Source organism: Mesoplodon mirus (assembly GCF_964341445.2).
Source record: "Mesoplodon mirus genome assembly, chromosome: 3".
In the NCBI taxonomy this organism is placed as follows: domain Eukaryota; kingdom Metazoa; phylum Chordata; class Mammalia; order Artiodactyla; family Ziphiidae; genus Mesoplodon; species Mesoplodon mirus.
This window is the reverse complement of record NC_138978.1, coordinates 159,489,808-159,507,700: the sequence shown is the minus strand read 5'-3', so window position 1 is coordinate 159,507,700 and position 17,893 is coordinate 159,489,808. Positions and strand designations below refer to the sequence as shown.

The 17,893-nt window shown below is 50.8% G+C and overlaps 1 protein-coding gene across 1 annotated transcript in view; it reads right to left on the bottom strand.

The window, feature by feature from the left end:
* Window positions 1–17,498, bottom strand: part of NCF2 (neutrophil cytosolic factor 2) — a 28,103-nt gene extending 10,605 nt beyond the window's left edge. Inside the window, exons 1-7 of the mRNA XM_082614602.1 lie at window positions 17,150–17,498; window positions 15,094–15,176; window positions 8,684–8,792; window positions 3,480–3,614; window positions 2,477–2,584; window positions 2,125–2,184; window positions 665–708 (exon numbers count right to left, since the gene is read on the bottom strand). Of these exons, the coding sequence (XP_082470728.1) occupies window positions 665–708; window positions 2,125–2,184; window positions 2,477–2,584; window positions 3,480–3,614; window positions 8,684–8,792; window positions 15,094–15,176; window positions 17,150–17,323 (713 nt within the window). The 5' untranslated portion in view covers window positions 17,324–17,498. The remainder of the gene's footprint in view (window positions 1–664; window positions 709–2,124; window positions 2,185–2,476; window positions 2,585–3,479; window positions 3,615–8,683; window positions 8,793–15,093; window positions 15,177–17,149) is intronic.
* Between the last annotated feature and the right edge of the window lie 395 nt (window positions 17,499–17,893).

Genomic DNA, 17,893 nt, shown 5'->3' with positions numbered 1-17,893 from the left:
CTGACTTTTATAGTTGCTTTGGTACTTTTTTCACCTTTTGTGACACCCTTCCCTATCGGGGGTGCGGGAGCTAGGCTTGCTTCCTCACTTAGAGATAATAACTCTTAAGAAAGCTGTAGGTTATGTCATTCTTGGCTTCTCATCTTACAGAAGCATGACTTCTTTTTCTTGAGTCCTTCCTCTTCCTTCTTCAGAAGACGTGTGCCAATAGGGAGTGAAAAACGCCCACACAGGAAAGGACGTGCCGTTCCAGCTTCCCACTCGGCTCGCCTGACTCCAGAAGCCCGGCCTCCCCTCCTCCGAGGGGGCTGCGGTCCGCAGAGAGCTCTCCACCCTGAGGCCGGCGTGCGGCCCCCAGCGGCGACCTTCCACGGACACTGCGGTACTTCAACTACAAGCCCTCACTCTCTGGGCGCACCTTGACCTGGGGACACGGGGCCACCACGCAGCTGTGGCCAGACCCCCATGTCGACCCCACCACGGCCAGGGCTCCGTCCCCCTGCATCACTCCTTTCTAGCCCTGAAAGCCGGAGGAGCCGGCATGCTGGGCTAAACTGCACAGGATTCGGCCCCTGACCCCAGCTTCACCTTCTTCAGCCCTTTGTGGCCATCCGTTCAGGCTTGGGGTTTGGATAGTCTGCATTTTGGCCTAAATCTAACTTACCTGAAGATCTCTGGGGTCTTGGGCCTGGGTGGAGGCTCGGCTGCCTGTTGAACATCAGGAGAAATGAAGAAGGGCAGGACAGTAAGTGAAGGTGGGGGAGAGAGAACAGACGGTTAACAGAATATCAAAGGCTGCATTTCTGGCTCAATCAGAACACCGTCTAGGGAGAGGACACAGTGCGCCCTGACTAAACACTGGAGGATAACGCCTCCCACCAGCTCCCAGGGCCCAGGTTTCACCAGCACAGCTATTCATCTTGAGCCACACCTGGTCTCTGGAGTTCAGCTGTCACAGAGCAACACGGTGTCATGAGGGTGCTTTCGCCCTTGAGCTCCATCCCCTTCCTGGGACAGTTTCCCAAAGCGCTGCTCTATAGTTATTGTCTGTTCTGCCACATGACACTCGTGGGTATTTAAAAATGAACCCAAGGGCCACTGAGCAGGCAAGACGCTCCTTCTGAGGTGTGTTCCCTGTTCTACACTGAGTAGCATGGAGCCCAGTTATCCGGGCTTCTTCCCCTCTGGGAGTCCCCTGGCTGCCCTGAAGCCCAAGGGAATCCCGCAAGGCTTTCTTCAACTTTATGGTGAAGACAGAGGTCAAAGAATATTGCCTCTCTTGCTCTCCTCCTTTGCTCATCTTACCCTCCAGTGCCCCGGTGTCGGTCCCATTTTGAGCCAGCGGTCATCTCTCTGACCCCGGGAGGCTGTCGGCGCTGCTCTCAGAGTGACCGGGTGTGTGTACACTGGACCGTGGTTGCCACGCTCAGAAACGCCTCCCTCTGCTAGTGTGGACCAACACTCCTGCCCACCACAGCTCTTTTGCAGCAGAGCTGGAATTTTCCTTATCCGGCCCTACCCTCTTCCCCTCATAAGGGAGCTCTGCCTTCACATTTCTAGACCCACGGTCACCTAATCCATCTGGAACTGTGTCTCTGAGCCCAGCTTGAGCAGAAAGATGGTTCACCCTGGGCCCCCCACCTGTGTTCCCGAGGAAATTTTCTGCACGTTGGCAGACAGATGCAGCCAGAAGAGCCACGGCCTCAGGCCCCGGGCCCCATGGGAGTCCCCCACCAGCCCCTGTGTCCTGTGTCTGAGAAGAGGCATTGTGAAAAAGCCTTCCCTAGCTGTGTTTCAATTTCCTGAGAGAATGGTCAAGGCTTCGGGAGAGACGGTATACACCGGAGCTCTCTTAGAAGTTAGAGAAGTGAAGCCTGGCATTTGGGGAGAAGGAGGAGTGTTGGTTCCTGAGGACTTGAGATTAAGCCTAAAACTGCCTCGTTCCCCCACCAGTCATGGGACCCGTGACAGAGGATGGTCATGCAGACACCCTCAGCGGCACTGAGAGCTCAGCTGAAGGAGCCCTTAAAACAAGGCAGCTCAGCACAAATAGTCTCCCCAGTTGGCTGTTTCCCAGAGAGCTCTGGAGACCTCAATCCCTGGAGAAGGACAGGACCGCCTCACCTGTGGCTGCAGAGGGGCAAACCCCGAGAAACTGTCTTGATCCACCACAGATGCCACGACCTGAAATTGAGCAAGGAACGTGTGAGGGCTCGGTCAGCACTGCTTCCCCCTCCTTCTGTGGTTTTCCCCAAGATTCCCTCCTTTCTCACACCCTGGATCTGTTCTCGCGGGTACTTGGTTTCAGAAGTGGAGGGCGGCTAAGGATGGGCTTGCTGACCCTCTGGGTGAGAAGTTGCTGCTCTCCCAGGGCAGGACCACAAGGCAGGTGCCCTTTTCCAAAGAGTCCCTCCTCCCTTGCTCCACAGGGCCTATGCCAGAGGGATCTCAGGGGACGCTGAGTGACCTCACTTACCGTGGCCTTGCCTAGGTAATCCTTCTTGACCAGTTGAGCCACTTGCTTTTCATTTGGCTGAAACAGCCTGCCCACAGGGATCACCACTGGCGCATACAGCCTCTGCTTCTAAAACACAGAGAACATAGTCCTTTATAACCTGTGAAATGGGGCTAAGGATGCTTGTCCTGCCTCCCTCAATGAATGGACACATGGATCCGTTGAGATAACCTCACAAGAGCACTTTTTCTCAACGTGCAGGGCCGGACTTGTTATTATTTCAGGGTGTCTAAGGTAGGACCGTTTGGGTTCACAATCACCTTACACCGAGAGGCCATGAGGGCACCTGTGGGTGTTGCTTGCCCAGCATGCTCTTTTCCTAGGGGAGCTGCCCCTTTCCCACTCTGTGTGGCTCAGACAGGGCTGTCACTCACGGCCTGGGAGGCACCACAACCACAAAGGTGGCCCAGGACCCAAGCAAGGCCCACGACAGTGCTCTCTTGGGACTGGTGTTCGCAGACGTGGATAGGCATGTACAGACTGACTTGAGCCCCCTTGTTCCTGGTGTTTAAAAATCATATTTAAAACCAGTTTCATCCCCAGCTGTGCTCAAACGATGGATAGTTTTCACCATTCGTTCATATAATCAATGCATTTTTGCTGAGAGCTCTCATGCACCTGGCACGGAGCCAGGTTTCAAGGACCCGGGGTGAGCAAGCAGGCACAGCCTCTGCCCTTGTGTGCTGGCCCCAGGCCCCAGCCCCCAGCCTCTGCCCCTCCCCGGCTGCCACAAGGCGCCCCTCAGAGGGGCATGAGGAGGGCTCTGCTGTCCCATATTCTAGGCCCCAGCTTCTCAGACTTCCAGATTCAAGATCCCACATGGAAACATGCCCCAAGATCAGTGTTACCCAGAGTTCAGAGGAGGTAAAAGCACCACGATTACGACTTCCCGATCCGCACGTGCACTAAAACAAACACAAACCCAAGCAAATCCTCCTGCCACCTTCTTCCCCAGCGCACTCACCCAAACACTTTCCATGGCTCTGTCGATTTTGGAATGTCTCGGCTCAGACTTCATGCTCACAGCCAATGCTAAATGTTCCTCAGCCTTTTTCCATTCCTCCTTCTTGGCATACATGAAAGCAATATTATATAACACCTAGAAAAGCACAGGCCACAACATAAAACTTGAGGCTGCTCCGAATCTAGGGACCACGCAGGGGAGAGCTTGCACGTGTGTTGCCGGAATGTTGCCTGGTGACATTTCTCCCTTTCCCAGCTCTCCCGGGAATATCCAAAATACAATCAATCTTGCTCCTGAGTTATATCTAGCACAAGGACGGTGTGAGGAAAACATCACGTAATGCACAAATCCAACATCGTGTGCACTCTTTCAGCAGCCAGGTAGGTCAGGAGGGGACTAGAATTATTCTGTGGTTTTGGTATTGAGAACAGTGATGTGCTCAAGGCCCCTTGAAGAGTTGGGAATAAAATACAGGCCTGTGGCCTCCCAGACCAGCTTCTGTCACTGAACCAGGGCTCAGAGACTGGACAGGTGTGGGACGGAGAGAGAGAGGGTTCCAGATGCATCACTCGGCATCAGCACCAAGAGAACCCTGTCCAGAACACAGGAGTAACAAGACTGTGATGTAGTCATACGGGCAGGAGGAAACTCTATGGGCAAAAGTCCACTGGACGTGGAAAGAGGCTCGATACAAACCCAGGGCGTCACTATACCTGGGGTGGGAGAAAATCAAGATGGCAGCTAACAAGCAGGGTTTTACTTTAGGTGGAAAGAGGCTCGATACAAACCCAGGGCGTCACTATACCTGGGGTGGGAGAAAATCAAGATGGCAGCAAACAAGCAGGGTTTTACTTTAGGTGGAAAGAGGCTCGATACAAACCCAGGGCGTCACTATACCTGGGGTGGGAGAAAATCAAGATGGCAGCTAACAAGCAGGGTTTACTTTAGGTGGAAAGAGGCCCGATACAAACCCAGGGCGTCACTATACCTGGGGTGGGAGAAAATCAAGATGGCAGCTAACAAGCAGGGTTTACTTTAGGTGGAAGGAGGCTCGATACAAACCCAGGGCGTCACTATACCTGGGGTGGGAGAAAATCAAGATGGCAGCTAACAAGCAGGGTTTACTTTAGGTGGAAAGAGGCTCGATACAAACCCAGGGCGTCACTATACCTGGGGTGGGAGAAAATCAAGATGGCAGCTAACAAGCAGGGTTTACTTTAGGTGGAAAGAGGCCCGATACAAACCCAGGGCGTCACTATACCTGGGGTGGGAGAAAATCAAGATGGCAGCTAACAAGCAGGGTTTACTTTAGGTGGAAAGAGGCCCGATACAAACCCAGGGCGTCACTATACCTGGGGTGGGAGAAAATCAAGATGGCAGCTAACAAGCAGGGTTTACTTTACTTCTTTTTAACGACAGTGCAGCAAGTTCTTAGGGCTCCTTGCAGCATGTATGGAGGATGGCTAAACAGCCAGGAGCTGCTGCAAGCTTTTCGCAGGTGAAAGTGATGGGAGTCACAGCCTGATGCCCGGGGGTGGGGTGGGGGCCGTTCTCCAGGGCCTCAGAGAGGAGGTAGAGCTGGTCACCTGAGGCCTGGCTGGAGAAGGGGATAGTTGGCCTTCCAAGCTGTACCACGTGGAGGCAGTGCAGTGGAGGTACCCCAGGGCTGTTGGCTAGTATGTGGCCTCGGCTTCATTATAAAATGGTGATACTAATGTTTCCTGCCTCCAGGTGTTTGTGAGAAATAAATAACTCACCTAAAGCACTGAGTTCCATTGCTTGGCACACACTAGGTGTACTCTCATTACTATTATCTAGGGAACTATCTTGGGGCTTGCTTGGAGGCTGAGCAAAGAGGTCTCGCCTGCCTTCTCAGGGAGAGCCCACATGGTTTGGGGGAAGATCACAGGGCCGAGTCTGCAGACTGATGCCATCTGGGGTTTCTTTGTGTTTGCAGTCAGAAGGCTAAACCTACGAAGAACTTGGGGCTCCTGGAAATCCGTGCTGCCTGTCCTTGTCATTGTCCTTATCATCATCATCACCATCATCAACGAGACCATTTACTGACCGCCTCGTTGGGCCAGGCACTTTATCTGCATTATCTCTAACCCCACAACCACCATACAAGGTAGGGGCCTCACTTCTGTGCTTCCATAGTCCTGCCCTAGCACTTCTCTTGCCCTAACCTTATCACCTTGCATTACACGTGACCATGAGCTTCTGGCTGCTGACACTGTCTTGTGGACTCCTGGATCTCCATTGCCTGACACTAGCAGGCATTATAAATATATGCAGGGCTTCTGGTGGCGCAGTGGTTGAGAGTCTGCCTGCCGATGCGGGTTCGTGCCCCAGTCCAGGAAGATCCCACGTGCCGCGGAGCGGCTGGGCCCGTGAGCCATGGCCGCTGAGCCTGCGCGTCCAGAGCCTGTGCTCCGCGACGGGAGAGGCCACAACAGTGAGAGGCCCGCGTACCGCAAAAAACAAATAAATAAATAAATAAAATAAATGTATGCAAAAATGAGTGAATTTATTAGCAAATGTGTATGAGGTAAGTACTCAGCCTTTCTTTACAGATGAGGAGGAACCTGAGGCTCGGAAATGACCCATAACTTCCCTAGGTTTATACAACTAGTAAGTGTCGGGCAGGGATCTGATCCCTGTCTCTCTGATCCCAAAGTCCTTGCTTTAGTGGCAGCCAGATCCCAAGATGGCTCCCGTGATTCTCACCCTCCCACATCCAAGGGAGCTGACAGGTGTAGCCACTAGAATATTATGGAAATGGGGGGGGTGACATTTGAAGCTAAGTTATAAAAGACACTGATGCTCCATATTACTTTCTTTTGGTTCATTACTTCCTCGGGGGGACGTCCAGGTCATGACAGGACTCGGGCCGCCCTTATGGAGAAGTTCATGTGGCAAAGAACTGAGGCGTCCTGACAACCAGTAACACTAACTTGCCAGGCACCTTAGCAGTAGATCCTCCGGCCCCAGTCAAGCTCTCCGATGACAGCAGCCCTGCCAACATCCCGACTGCAAACCTCATGAGAGCCTCTGAGCCAGCACCACCCAGCCAAGCGTGGGTTCCTGACCCCAGACACTGTGAGAGCACAAACGGTATAGCTGTAAGCCACTCTGCTGTAGAGCAATTTGGTAATCAGCAGCAGATGATTAATACACTTCTCTATACCAGTCTGCCACCCACACTGTGATTTGGTCCAGGGCCTCATCCAGATAAAAAGGACAGTTTACCAAGGCAAGTATGGATGGGGGCATGGTTGGTTTTTCCATAGAGTTAGTGGCTGGTGCTGAACGATGGACACAGGGACCAAGCCCAGACACAGAGACCTAGACTCCCTTCCTGGGCTATTTCTGAGCAGCAATGAGCTGTTGCCCTCTGCGTACATGCTTGGCCAGCCCAGCCCAACCCTGACCATGTGTGCAGGAAGAAAAGAGCGCTTGAAGCCATTTAAAACTTCCTGTTTGGTTCTCAGCCACCTGCTCTTAAGACCTTTTCTAGCAACAGGTTTTTAGGACCCCATGACTGGAAAAGCCCCAGACTCTTTTCAAAAAGGATGGTGTGATTTCTCAGAACCCTGGTGGGAAGGGAGTGGTGGCTTTATAAGTAGGGAAGTGACTGGAGTGTCCCATGTGGTATACGGGACCCTGAAAAGTCCAGCCTCCCTTACAGAGAAGCCCATACAGCCAGTATTTCCTGCCTCCTGGTCATCTCAACTCCGACTAGAGGGGGAACGTCCCTCCCATGGAATTCTGCTTTGATGGTACCATTCTAGGATTCTTTCTCTGGAGGTTCTGTGTAAGTGATTCTCAATCAGGGGTTATTGGCAATATCTAGAGACATTTTAGGTTGTCACACTGTGGGTGGGGTGCTATGGGCATCTAGTGGGTAGAGGACAGGGATGCTGCTCAACACCCTACAATGCACAGGCCAGTCCCCACAATAAAGAATGAGCTGGTCCAACGTATCAAAAGGACCACAGTTGAGAGACGGAACTCTAGAAGCTGGCCAAATGCCAGCCAATTCCCACCGAAAAGCCTCATTTCCCTAGTGTGGGAGAACTGAAGTAAGTTACTATCCTGTCACAGGGCTGGGTGGAGACATGTGTCCCCAGGGGCCCAGGCAGCTGTGGACTCTATTATTAGCCCTGAGTGACCCTGGGGACACTTGGCTTCGCCTGTCTGAGAAACTAAAACAAGGGGACATTTTTTCACTAATTCTTCTAAATAAAGATCTATGATATTTGCATGAATTTTAGTTTTAAAGCTTCTGGTATATATTTGGGGTTTAGAACTGGAGTGCAGAGGGTGGGTTGGAAAAAGTACATGAACCTATAAAGTCACAGCCAGACACGCCTCTCCGTCTTGGTCATACAGAACATAAGTTATCCTTCTATGGAGACCTTTCCTAACTGTGTGCTCTGAGCTATTCTTTGACCAGGAGGGGACAGCTTGGTGCTAAATTGTCCTCACTCTCTCTTTGGGTATATACCACGTACATGAGGCCAGACCATTCATCGCAAAGAGTGTGAACTTGGGAACTGAGCAGGGTTAAGGCAGGTCCTGTATGGCGAGTGAACCCGTGATTTTGGATTTGTCAGTATAATGCTGAGAAAATTGCCTGTTCACCTGAATTATGCAAATTATTAGGACAACTGTCACAGGCCAACATGCTCGTGTGCAGCCAAGCCTCCCTTCAGAGAACCCAGCAAACTCATTTCTACATGGTCCTTTGAGCCTCACATTATTAAAATCCATGCACTCAGGTAACTGAGGACTCCATGAGGAGCCCAAAGCAATTGATCTGTGTCTTTTCTCTTTTTTTTTTTTTTTTGTGGTACGCGGGCCTCTCATTGTTGTGGCCTCTCGCATCGCGGAGCACAGGCTCCGGACGTGCAGGCTCAGCGGCCACGGCTCACAGGCCCAGCCGCTCCGTGGCATGTGGGATCTTCCCGGACCGGGGCATGAACCCATGTCCCCTGCATTGGCAGGCGGACTCCCAACCACTGCGCCACCAGGGAAGCTCGATCTGAATCTTTTCTTAAGGGAAAAATCTGAGTCCCAAGGCAGGGGAGGCGAAATGCCTTTTCCAGGCTCCTGGATGTGTCAACAGATCGACGTGCATCTCAACTGTCAGCTGCCCCTCAGCCAGCACCCATTCCTGCCCAGGCCGGGCCCTTCCTCCTCACCTCACAGGCAAACAGCTTGAACGGTAGCCCCAGGATCTTGTAGTCGATCAGCTGGTTCCCTCGAAGCTGAGTCAAGGCCTCCTTAAGGTCTTTAAGGGCGGAATCATATCTGCAGGAAAGAAACCAGTTGAAGGCACGGAAGAATAAAGAATAAAATGTGTGTCTGCTGCTCTTTGCCCATCCGTCTCACTAGGACAAGAAGCCTGTCTAATCTCTTTTGACCTTCTCTAGTTTTTCACCAATCCTGAGCCCCAGCATTCCACAGAACCCAGTGTGAATGGTACCCCCTGGGGTTGTGCATGCCAGCAACCCTGCCAGCCTCCCAATTTCAGGCAGCCACAGGTATTTTTGTCTTTGTGGACTGCACACACCTCCCACCTTTCTGACAACCAGCCTGTCACTTCCCAAAAGAGCCTCAGTTTCCCCTGAGAGCTTTAAGCAGAGCAGCACCTGCTAGCCTCCACGTCCCCACGGGGCTGATCAGAGCATGGCTTGTGCCTTGCTTCCCACCAGGAGGCCAGGCCAGCCTGACGCAGCTCCAAGGGGCCCCTCCTCACCGCCACTGGCATCACCCTCCTGCCCAGAGCCTTCTCTTTCAGCTTCTTCTGAGTCCTGCTTAGCTCTTGGTTTTGTGGCCTTTGTAGTCTCCTGTCCCCTCCCTCCTCCTCCACACACTCTGGGAAAAAGAAAACAGAAATCATCACTTAAGCCAGACAGCACTTCTAAAACTTCTGGCACTGTCCTTCTGCTTTGTTGGGTTGGCATTGTGCTGACTGTCTCAAGGTGGATCAGGGCGGCTGTCAGTGGATTCGTGGTGAAGAATAGGGCTGACCATATCAATAGTGCCCATGAGCGGGACTTCCCTGGTGGTCCAGTGGTTAAGACTCCAGGCTCCCAATGCAGGGGGCACGGGTTCGATCCCTGGTCAGGATCCCACATGCCACACAGTGAGGCCAAGAAAACACCCCCAAACAAACAAACAAAAAAACCCAAAAACCACTTAAAAAAATAGTGCCCATGGGGGCATGGGCAGGACCTGGACCAGACCTGCTTGGCCTGCCCCTGACCTCCACAGATGCCCTGGTGGGAGGGAGCCATTGCCAGGCAGCAGGGGGTAGAAGCAGCAGAAATCAAGCTTTCCCCATCCCCATGCCAGCCCCTGGCCTGGCAGGAACAAATGTGGCTGTCTGGTGGCTCCCAGCAGGCAACTGAACCAAAAGTACCCCGGCCACTGTCTGACTCAGAGCTGCCATGTGTGGCTTCTCTTGAAGGCAAGCCTGGGATCTGGACACAAGCTGGTGGGGACCCTTGAGAGGTGGTGTGGGGTAATGAAGGCACCCTAGGACAGGGGCCGAGAGACTGCGGCCAGCCCCGCCACTAACTGTGAGACCCTGGCAAACTGCTTCCCTGGCCTCAGCTTCCACGTTGATATTATAGGGAGTGCATTGCTATACTGAAGGGGCATAGCACATGAGAAGCTGGCTACTACGTGCTCCTGGATCTAACCTCTGAGGTCACACCCACCTAGACTGGAGTCCTGTCTCTGCCACTTACTATCTAGTGACAAAGGGCAAGTTACTTAATTTCTCTGTTTCCTCATCTTTAGAATTAGAGAATAGTAATAGCACAAAGCATTCAGGTGCTTAGGATGGTGCCTGGCACACACAGTAATTTACTATTTTTATTTATATATATATAAGTAATATAATCTACATATTAATATATATAATACTTTACTATTATTATTAATATTTATAGATCCAGCTCTAAAAGTGTCAATTAAATTCATATACCAATCTTTTCTTACATGCTTACTTAACACTGTATACTGTATTAAGTATTATCAGGAGATAAAAATACATAGTTGTAGAAGCTGGAACACTGATCTCAGGGAAGCCTGGAACAGGCCAGGAGGGCAGGCTGGCCAAGAGGTCCCAGGGTGGCGGCAAGGTGGGGGGAGGGAAGCTGGATATTCTGTCATCATTTGGTTGGAAGGAAGTCCCACAGCTGTAGGGGCTGCAGGAGGAACAGCAGCAGGAGACCTGCTTTTGAAACAGAAGGATGGTTTCCTCTAACACATCCTTGTTAATAAAGCTGATTGTAAAACCTGTTAAAAGCAAGAAGGTCAGGGCTTCCCTGATGGTGCAGTGGTTGAGAGTCTGCCTGCCGATGCAGGGGACACAGGTTCATGCCCCAGTCCGGGAAGATCCCACATGCCGCGGAGCGGCTGGGCCCGTGAGCCATGGCCGCTGAGCCTGCGCATCCGGAGACTGTGCTCCACAACGGGAGAGGCCCCAACAGTGAGAGGCCCACATACCGCAAAAAAAAAGAAAAGGAAAAAAAGCAGGCAGGTCATTCCTTAAGAAGCAAGAAGCATTTCAAGTCACTTACACATCCTTTTAGGCATTCCCTTGAAGGGGGGCGAGGTAAGCATCTCTGTCCTTTCCGATTCACTGAGCCAAGAAGAAGTGGGCAGGCGGAAAGGCAGGTGTCCTGTTTCATGTTCCACTGCCTGTTCGTGAGAGCGCGGAAGGTCCTCAGAGGGCACGCGTGAGGTTCTGTCACCACTAACCTGCGGGTGTACCTGCCTCTCTGGCGTGCAGGCTCAGCAGCTGAGTTTCAGCTGTGAAGTAACAACGCCTGTGTCTCCCTGGGGTTGAATGAGCCCAACAAAATCCTCCTCATAATTCTGCCCATCAGGATGGTTAAAGATCTGGGCCCAGGAGGAGGGAGAAAGAAAGAACTGACATTATTCAAAAGGCTTGCTTTGTGTTTAAAACGGGGTGGGAGTCCCCCTGCTAGATGTCTGTTTTTGCGGTACGCGGGCCTCTCACTGCTGTGGCCTCTCCCGTTGCGGAGCACAGGCTCCGGACGCGCAGGCTCAGCAGCCATGGCTCATGGGCCCAGCCGCTCCGTGGCATGTGGGATCTTCGCGGACCGGGGCACGAACCCACGTCCCCTGTATCGGCAGGCGGACTCTCAACCACTGCGCCACCAGGGAAGTCCCATGATGTTTGATTCTAAACCTGTCTTTGACAGCATCGCCCTGACCTCCTGCTGCCAGCCTCTCCTCAGCAACCCCGTGTCTACCAGCCCCGAGTTGGGGGCAGCGCGCTGTGCAGCCCCTGCATCCCTCCAGCTCTTCCACAGGAGGTTTCCTCCGTGCCACCTGGAATGCACAGCGTCCCCTACGAGGCCGAGGTGCTGGAAGCTTCCCGCCCTCCCCCCACAGGTTCTGCTGGGCTGGGCCCGAGGGCTTTCCTCACACACACACCCGCCTGGGGAATGTCACCTGAATGTCACCCGCCTGGGCTGCCTTGGCTGCTCGGCAGCGTGGTGGCAAACTCGCTGATGCTTCTCACCAGCTCTGAGCCTACGAGGGTCTATAGTCCTCATGTCTGTGATACTCCCTGGAAAGGTTGCTTAGTAACTGGCGAAGTTCCCGATTGTTCCTGCTCTGCCAGTGCCCCCGTGCAGACTAGAATCCTGCAGTCCACACACTTGGATAATGGAGAGAGTCTAAGCCAGCTGAGAGGAGTCGAAATGTCACACACCTCCATGCCCGGAGCTGGGGCCATGCCCTTTCCCGTTTCAGACGTCAGGGAAAAGGCTCTGCTGTGTTGCCTCTTTGAGCAGCTTCACCTAAAGGGTCTCGCTATACTATCAAGGCCCTAATATTCAGAAGGCCAGGATCTGAAAGACACCTTGAGCTTCCCTCCCCTTACGGATGACAAGGTGGGGGTCAGAGAGGTGAGACAGCCAGCCACAGCCATCCTCAGACCTGACCTGCCTGCTCAGAACGACTCTACCTTCGTTCTGGTGGAACTATATAATGACAGAAGAGCAACCCAACAACTTCCGAAAGTGGAAAAAGCTGAGAGGAAAAAACATCTATAACGCCACCTTAAAACAAGTCCTGTTGTAATCTGAAGCTAACCCACTCATTAAGAAGCGATTGTTCCAAGTCCCCATGGCACTTATCTAAAAAGATCTCCTATAGCGCTTGCCCCATTCTGCTTTGCATTATAGTGCTTGTGACCTCTTCCCCTTTTTAATGTACAAGTCCCTTGAAGCAGAGGATATATTTCACCTGCTTTCACTTAATAATTCCATAAGCATTTATTAATACTATACTAGATACTGAAAGCTAGTCTTAATACTATACTGGATTCCAGAGTGAAGAAGTATTCTTTCCTCGCGAGCAGTAGAGGAGACAAATATACAGGCACATATCCGTCATACAGGAGACAGATGTGATAAAAGGACGCACAAAAGAGAGTGGTGGCCACCCTAGGGGGTGAGTTTGCCTGTGGCAAAGCCTGGAGGAGGCGGGTGGGTGGACAGCGCTGAACCACAGGGTAACAGGCAAGGGAAGCTGCCCCTCGTCCTGTAGTAATGGGATCCAGCGGAGGTTCTCCAACAGATCACATTTCTTTTTTTAAGAAGATCACTCTGGGATATGGGTGGAGAAGGCAAGACAGGTGGCTAGGAAATCTGTTTGGATGTGATTGCAATAGTCCTGGTGAAAAATGGGGTCTAAACCAGGGCAGTGCTGGTAGGGAGGGAGAGAAATGGGTGCATCTAAAAGATATTTAAGAAGTCAACTTGACCAGGTTTAGGAAAAGAGACATTCTGGGTTGATCCCAGGTGGACACTTAGTAGCTGGCTGGGTACGGATGGAGATCAATCCAACAGGAGAGGGTGTGATCCTTAAGGGTTCATGTATGATTTTCAGGGGACACTGAACCCCCTGAAGTTGTACATAAATGTATGTATGTGCTTGTATGTGTTTTGGGGGAAGATAGCCATATATTTTGCTATTTGACAGCCACTGTTATAGTGATAAAAAACAGAGTCAAGAGCTGAACCTTGGGGAGGGGAGGACACCAACGCCTATGGATTGAGTGAAAGAAAAGAAGGCAGCTTAGGGCTGAGAATCATGCCTCATTTATATTATTTTCTCAATAGATAGTTATTGAATTAAAGATAAAACTTGGTAGATTTTTCTCTTAGATTGAACTATTATCAATCACAGACTAATTGAATCCTGGGTCTTATTCCTGGATTTTTCTGAGGTCTTTTTGACTCACTCAGTATATGAGCCTTTCAGATTCTGGGACTTCTGGGCATTTTACGTAGGTTCTTCTGGGGAGACTTCACTTCTGCTCTTACCCATTCAGGTAATCAACTACATCTACATCTTGGAAGTCCTCTGAGCTTCTGCTGGTGGTTGCCCCTAGCAACAGCTCTGCATAGCGGCCTTGCAGGCTTGGTTTCTGACTAAACCCTAGGCTCAAAGTCTTCCAGGGTTGCATGTAGAGCATCAGAGCACAGCCCACCCCTTCCCCAGTGCTTGGGCATTCTCTACAGCCTCCCCTTGGCCCCACCAATGACGCCCTGCCCCACCTGTCGTGCACATACATACACACCATGCCCCTACTGACCATTTTCACTGTTTGAAAGCTCTTCATTAGCCTGAGCTGAATCGTCTTCACTAGAACTTATACACACTAATGGGACAATTTCTACAAAGGGTCAGTTCACCATCCCCTAAAACATTTAAAATTGATGCTTAGAATATGTTTTCTTTGTTATTTGTATGTTATTTGGGGGAGGGGTGTGGGAATTGAGATTAACTTTCATTTTCTATTTAGTTGTCTTTTTTTGCTAATATTTTGTGTTGACTATAAATGCACCAAAAGTACAGAAAGGCTGATAAAGAAAACGGAAATCCCTGTACTTTCACCGCCTGGAGAGAACTGCTGACAACCTTTTGGTCTATGGCCTTTCAGACTATTCTGCAAAATAGAAATGGAATTGTACTATACATACTATTTTGAAATCTGTTTTAAATTTAGTATCTATGGTGAACTTTCTATATTAAGACATATGCTACATATTTATCTGTATTAATATATTCTTGTACATATAACGTTGCTTATGTTCTCACTTTGGTGGCTGAATTATATCTCATTGAATGGATTAAACCGGGTGTTTGAAAACACATTCTGCAGGAATGAAGGAAGGTTTTGATGTGGTTTCATGACAATCATCATTGTGTGACAGCTCAATACCTCATAGTAGTAGGCCACCATGGATGCTCCCTTGATGGACAAGGTATCACTACCTGGGCTATGACCCATCAGGAACACTGGTGGGGTGCCACACCTAGCCTGTGGTGGTTATATAGGCTCACTGTGGGCCATAACTGGGCAGCAGGCCTGCCTTCCCTCCCCAGAGAGGGCTTCTGCCTCTTGCTGACTGATTGCATAACTTCCCAGAGAAGGTCCAGTCATGCTTCCCAACAGAAGCTGGCGAGATACTGCTCAAACACCAGGTCTGACATCACCAAGACCCCCTCGGGGTTTCTCTGTGCACGTCTCCAGCTTGTGCAACACTGGACCACTTACTTCTCCATCTGGTAGTAGAGCATCCCTCGTTGGAAGTAGGCCACTGCCAAGTGCTTGTCTCGGTTAATGCTTTCGGTGAAGGCCTGTGGGGAGAACAGCCAGGCAGTGAGGAGGTGTGAGATGAGCCAGAGGGTGAGGCAGGAAGGGTCACGAGAATGGTTCGTGTCTTGAAGGTGACCGGAGGCTGAAGGGTCAGAATGCCCTGTGTTGTCACTTCCTAGTGGCATAGCATGAGGCAGTTTACCTAATCTCCTTGAACCTTAGTTTTCTCCTCCATAAAATGGGGATATTCATATCTGCCTTTCAAGATTACTGACAGGATTAAAATAATAAAAGTAATCAAATTTGAAAATAACCTACTTAAAATGTTATATACAGTGTAATATTTATTTTATAAATGTATTACAGAAATATTATGCAATTAAGGTAATTATCAGTATGTGTGTTCTTATGGCCATTTTGTTCACTGTTTTGAAATATTATACAATTTAAATAATAACAAATAAGAATGCATAGAAAATGCCACGAGTGAGGACTCAAGTATGAAACCAAAGAAAGAATGAGATTCCAGAGCAGAAGAAAGCAAAGAGAAACCTAGAGCAGGGAGACGAAGGGTGGACGGCGGAGTGGGCGAGCCGAGAGGTGAGATGGGCCACATAGCCTCGCCCAGGAGCCCCGAGAGGCCGGAGGCAACAGCCCCTGCTGGCGGAGCTGCACCCAGACCAGCTGCCGAGCTTTGCCAACCTCTTCTCCTGACAGTGCCTCTGCGGTGCCATTTGCTCAGCCCCTAGGCAGGCTCCGGAGGGGAGGTGGAGGCCCTCTCCCTCCAGCCAGATGCAGGGCCCTCCTGCACTCCTGTCTGCCCACTCTGGAGCCGGAGGCAGGCTTGGCAGTCTCTGCAGGTGTTCCAAGCGGCCTCTCTCTCCCTCTTTGTCAGGGTGGGAATGGCTGTGGTAGCAACTAGCCCTTTCAAGGGGCCGGCGAGTCCACCCCACCTTGCAAAGACTTGCAGTTAAAGGTAAAAATAAGGACTCACATTTACACAGTGGTGTGAAGTTACACAGCACTTTAATAGTTGGTGCCTCCTATATGGGAATAGAATCTAAAAAAGTGGATATATGTATATGAATAACGGATTCACTTTGCTGTACAGCAGACACTAACCCAACATTGTAAATCAACTATACCCCAATAAAAATTAATTTAAAAAAATAGTTGGTGCCTCACTCAATCTTCATGATGTTTAACTTCTCCAGAAGCTGAGAGCCAGAAGTCTACATGACTTCGTGACGACCAAAGGTCCAGAGAGAGGCAGAACTGGGGTTTGATCCTAGATTTTCTGCTTCCAAATGCCATACCGTTTCCAGCTTACCATGCCCAATCTGAAACAGTGATTGTTGAGAACGCTCAACCCCATACTAGGGAAGATGAGAGAAAAAATAGTTGAGAAATTTGCCATGACATCCCACAACTTGTCCTTGGCAGACATCATTAATCAATCACCGTCTGCTTTCCTTCCACCTGCCTCAGAATCTTTAAAAGAATGCGCCACATAATTGATCAGAATTGTCACTTGAGATGAAACCGATGTTTCTTAAGCACCTCCTCTTGATCTCTTGGGCAGACAAAGCTCACACACAGGAACGTCTCGGAAAGCCAAAAGCAGTGCTTTAAAATCAGGTGTGAAGCAGTGAGATGGAAATTCTGTGACTGGCAGCTGATAGAAAAAAACATAAAGTAGGGAGGCTTTCAGAAAGGTGTTAAAGAAAGTTTCCAGAATGATTTGAATGTAATAGATGGAGAATAAAGGAGAGCATAACCCACAGCTAAGGGTTCCCAGCAGGCTGCTTGTTAGAACCACCTGGGGAGCTTTTCAAAACTGTGGCCGTGAAGGCTCCTCCCCAGGCCAATTGAATCGGCATCTCTGGGGGTGGGTTGGGCCTGGGCAGCTTTTGTGCTTCCGAAGCTCCTGAGAGGTTTCTAAAGAGCAGCCTGGCTGAGAACCGCTAATGACAAAGGCCCGGGGGAGGCCACGGGCACAGGCATCACCACTCACCTTCTCCGCCTCGGGTATGCTTCCCAGGATCGTGTGCAAGCAGCCGATGTTGAAGCAAATCCTGGAGTGTGGGTCCTGGACAGCGGTGAAGGCGTCCAGGGCTCCCTTCCAGTCCTTCTTGTCGGCTGCTAGCACCCCTTCATTCCAGAGGCTGATGGTCTCGGCCAGGGACATGGTCAGGTGCAAACCGGGAGGCAGTGAGCTGGTGTCTCCCCTGGCAGAGCTGCCCTGGCCCTCACTTTCCTGACCTGGAGCTCAGAATGGGGCACAGCCTCCCTTAAGACAACTTCGTGTTGCAAAGGCGGCAGGAAATGTCTCCACCTTTTGGCAACTGACGCATAAGCCTACCTCGAAAGAAAAGGAAAGAGAAGGAGAGAGAGAGGGCAAGCGGGGCGGAGGGTGGAGGAGAGAGGAAGTGCATCAGAGACTGCCCGTGATGCAGCAGTTCCCCAAAATGTTTCTGCTCTGGCCCCCGGCTCCTCCTCTCTGTCTTCCTTCCCCATCTGTGGGCGGCAGCTTCTGGCCAGAGCTCTGACCCCAGGCTCAGGGTGACCTCCGGCTCCCTGTCAAATGAGGGTGTTGGATGATGACAAAATAGCTCTTTTCGCACATCCTCATAGACCGTCTTGATATATTTGGTTTTTTATCTTGAGCTAAAATTGGCAATCAAATTTCTGAGCAGGAGGGTCTTGGGTGTCCATCAGGGACTGAGATACTTTTGTGAACACTTAGGAAGCTCAGAGG